The sequence below is a fragment of the Alligator sinensis genome, unplaced genomic scaffold (assembly GCF_000455745.1).
Source record: "Alligator sinensis unplaced genomic scaffold, ASM45574v1 scaffold683_1, whole genome shotgun sequence".
Lineage (NCBI taxonomy): Eukaryota > Metazoa > Chordata > Crocodylia > Alligatoridae > Alligator > Alligator sinensis.
Window position 1 is genome coordinate 68,546 of NW_005843242.1, and position 4,234 is coordinate 72,779.

The 4,234-nt window shown below is 44.4% G+C and overlaps 1 protein-coding gene across 6 annotated transcripts in view; it reads right to left on the bottom strand.

The window, feature by feature from the left end:
* Nucleotides 1-4,234, bottom strand: part of ALDH18A1 (aldehyde dehydrogenase 18 family member A1) — a 41,526-nt gene that overhangs the window by 15,502 nt on the left and 21,790 nt on the right. For 5 of the 6 annotated variants that reach the window (XM_025194552.1, XM_025194554.1, XM_006038076.3 and 2 more), the window contains exon 8: nucleotides 1,733-1,857. The exons of the other annotated variant lie outside the window; for it this stretch is intronic. In XM_025194552.1, the coding sequence (XP_025050337.1) occupies nucleotides 1,733-1,857 (125 nt within the window). The remainder of the gene's footprint in view (nucleotides 1-1,732; nucleotides 1,858-4,234) is intronic. 6 annotated transcript variants of the gene reach the window in all.

Below are 4,234 nucleotides of genomic sequence, written 5' to 3' on the forward strand. Positions count from 1 at the left end.
GTAATTGAAGTCACCCATGACAACCATGGTCCTGGAGCAAGCTGCCTCAGCCAGTTCCTGGGTAAACTCCTGGTCAAGCTCAGGACTTTGAGTGGGAGGTCTGTAGTAGACTCCCACCATTGTGTCCCCTGTGATCCTTAATTTTTAAGACAGAATCACCTCTTCCCAGACTCCAAAGCAATCATTTCAACTGGAGAAGTGACTTCTTGACAAAAACTTCCCTATCCTGAGATACCATTGGTTTATAAATTATTACACTGACATGAATCCATTCTCCATCACTTTTTTCCTAAATGGGCTGCAGGCAATCCAATACGAGTATATTTGTAAGTATGTCTGTTCTTATTGCTGTGCATATAAGGAGGAAGCTTTCTCAGACCCTGTTCAATCCTTCAGATACAGTTCCACTTCCTTAGCTCTATAGCTCTCCTCCAGTGCAGATGCACAGGACCCCCCTGGACTGGGAGACTGAGTTTTCCATATGCTCATTACGTTACGTTCCCCTTCTACTGCAGGACTCTCATTCCTTCCCCCCGCCAACCCACCTTTAAAAAAGTCTCTCACTACTATAGAGAGGTTTATGGATTTTTCACCACATATACTGACATGTAGGGTGCTCATCTGGCATCCCATAGTTTTCTCAGGACATTCCCCTGATCTCAGTTCACTTCATTTCAGCAATAATCCCACCTTGCCCATTCCTAGGATCTTCAGACTTACTTTTTTTTTCTAGTACTGACAATCCCAGCTGGTGTTTTGGGCAATTTGAGTGCTCCTATGCAATGGACAGTTTTCCACCAGCTCTTCATGCCAGAAGACAGCCACACTTTGCATACAGTGGAATTTATTTTGTTTTAGCTCTCCTATCCCCACAAAGTTACATTTGGGACTTCGTTAAATGTAAAACTCCTTTCTCTATACCTCTTCCCATTTGTGCATTTAGATTCTGAAGTTCTCCTGGTCTTATTGAACCTGTATATGCAACTGGAAATATTTAAATAAAGCTACTGAAGAGGCACTGAACTTGAGCCTTCCAGCAGTTGGAAATACTGTAGCTTTTAAGACCTCCTTAGGAACTGGCTCATCCCCATCATGGAGATGCCCCTCCTCACTACATCCATACCAAAGGACACAATGGGTATGTCTATATGTTCATTAATGAGCTTAGATACTGAGCATTTAGTTTAGTACTTACCTAATGAAGTACTAACTAAATGAGCAGTAACTACTTACTGCGCAGTAGCACTGGTGCATGTTTTTTGTGATGCTTACTGCACAAGAGCCTAATAACACTGCACAATAGCGCATTAGCACAGTTTTTGACCAACACACTACTGTGCAGTAAGCTTCTCTTGCAGACACATCCAGTGTTCTGTATTTGCATGGGATTTAAAAACAAATCTCTGCAGGAAAAGGAACACTGGAGATGGAGAAAGTTCCCAAAAAACAATGAAAAGTTCATGTGCACGGTAGCAAAATTAACCTCTCTGTAATGGAACAAATATGCAGATAAAGGACTAAAATACCCCAGAGTTCCTCTTTCAGAGGCCAGAAATGCGTCTATATACAGGAAGGAGATAGAGAGAATGGGTTAAACTCAATGCAATGTACACGTTTGTTCGAAAACAGACTTAGAGCAAGGCTCAAAGGTAAAGTGCATCTCAGACCATTTCAGAACATTGCTTTTCCCATATGAAAAGCAAGCAACATAGGTTCTAGAGTCTTCTCCTACCTTGGCCTCCATGCCTCCCATTCCTACCCGGGATTTGGTTCCAAAGGTCACAGACTGCTGGTCTCCCGGGTAAAATATGTCAATAAGCTTCGCATCATCTGACCCCGGGGGGCTGTCAAAGAGTCCTAAAATGCAAATCTATTTGTTAGCTCTGTATATCTTTGGACTCCGTCATTCAGGGGAACAGAACTGGGAGGGCTAGGGAGCTCTTCTCCATTACAAAGGCATGGGCACTGACCATTTACCACTGCAAGAGGACACCTCTGCATTTCTCAACAAACCCAGCTCAGGACAAGGTTGTGAGCCTGAACCAGGTGCTTGAGGTGTTTGTGCCCAAAAATGAAGAACTTCAAAGTTAAGCTTAAAAGAAAGATAACTAAACGCATAAAAAAGAGAAAGACAACATATCTGAAATGATAGCAGGAAGCCTGAGAAGCAGTGATGTTGGCAGATGCAATGGAGCAAGAGGTGACAGAAAATGGGATATGAGCTTGCAGCGTGACAGGCCTCCAACAGAGCAGTTTGAAGCTGCACATGGAAAGACATTAGCAAAGTCAGGGAGGGGACAGGCACCACTGCCATGGCCTCCAACAACACAGCAGAGCACCATGTTTCACAGAGGTCTACAGGTGGGAGATAGTTCCAAGAAGAGCAATGAAAGGTCAAGTAATGCCAACCACTCCAGGGGACACAAGAGCAGAATACACAAGCAAGTCTGCTTGAAAAAGAAATGACATTTTAAGTTGACTGACTTCTTGTTTTCTGCCCCTTTAAGCATCTCTTACTGCCATCTCACCAGAAATGCCATAGAAACACCCACTAGAGAATCATTAAAGCAGCACACACAGGGATATGCACTCTGCATGTATGCATGCAGCCTGCATGTACAGACAGTGCTGCAGGACCTTCTCCTTATTCCCTGCTCAGTAGGCAAGTGGAGGATGATGGATGAAGCACAGATCCAGTAAATTCCTGGTTTGCGGTTAGATAAGTTTTGCCTAAATCCACTGAAGTCAATGGAATGACCCTGGTGCAAGTCTGCAGTGACAGAACACATCTGTGCATGCAGAAGCTAACCAGCATGAAGCAAAGGTGAGGGCTGTGCAGGGGGCACTTGCTCAAGGAGGGAGTGCATCATTAGGGCTGGGGTTCTTTCTTAAAATAATCAGTTCGCTAATAGCACCTCCAGCCTCTTTATCTTTCCTCTTCACTTCTCATAAGTGTAAAACTTGATATTGCCCCTTTGCTTAATTTTAGCAAGCACCAACCAGTCGGCACATGTAAAACTAAATTCTTCAGGAGGGAAAGGCATCTGCATCATGACCTGCTATGGATTTTAGGTTTTTTTCCCTGGAAATACAGTAGAAGGATTAGCAATATGGAGTGGGCTATGGGATACGAGCTACAGAACTCGAGCTGCAAAGCATCTAGAGATGGCAATTCACTCTCCCTTTCTGTAAGGGCCACCAACTGTTGTAACTGTTAGGCTGTTCTTTGTGGGAATATTTTCTTCTTTTGGTAAGTGAACAGCAGGAACCTCTAGTTATTTGACTGAGTGAAGACTGGCTATAAGGAAGCCCAACAGTTAACATGTGGCTTTGGGGCTCTGTGGGACCCTGACACAAACACACGTTTTTCGTTTGAAGGTTACTCTCGCCACACTCTAGCCAGCAGGTTAACTGACAACGCCAAAGAAACATGGAAAAATCCAGGCACAAACCTTTGTTCACTATTCATTGCTTTTGTTTACAGGGCAAGCAAGGACCCCAGCCAGACAGCAACCCAGAAAATCAGACTCAGGGGGCAGAAGCTCAGAGGTTCCACCTGCTGGGGGCTGGGGCAAAGCCCTTGCCAGGTCAGGCTTCATATTCAGCTGTATTCTCTGTCCAACAGTACTAGTGCTAAATACATACGTATTTTGCACGAGCTGTTTTCTATCACTGCTTTTACTACCAATTGCTGTTTGCAGAAGGACTTGCCAAAGGTAAATGCAACTAGTAAACAGGGTGGCACGGCCTGGAGAACAAAGGGATGATGCGGTTCCACTCAAACACGGGTGCAGGATTGTCAATAGAAGAAAGCATCCACTGAAAGACTTAGAGAGAATACCGCTACAGCTCATGCCTGAACTGTAACACATTTCATCATCCAAAAGTGAACAGGTTGCAAGTCAGTGCCTTATGGGTCACTGTTTACAACAGAACATGTCACTCAGCCAAAAAACAGTAATTCTTGTCACAACCCAAAGGGTGTGATTTTTGTTTGTGTGTGCTTCGGCACTGCTAAATTGTCCCCGCTAAATTGCAGCTTCCTTGCACGGTGGAGTTTTCTGCTGCAAAAGAGAACCCCAGTGCAAGGGAGAATTTCCCGCCAATTTGAAGCTTTCTTTGCAGGGTGCATTTCTTTGTTGCAGCACAGAGATGCTCGTTGCAAAGAGTTCCCGCCATTTGTATGCTAATTCGAGTCCCATTATTGGCCAGTTCTAAATTATTCACACGGGGC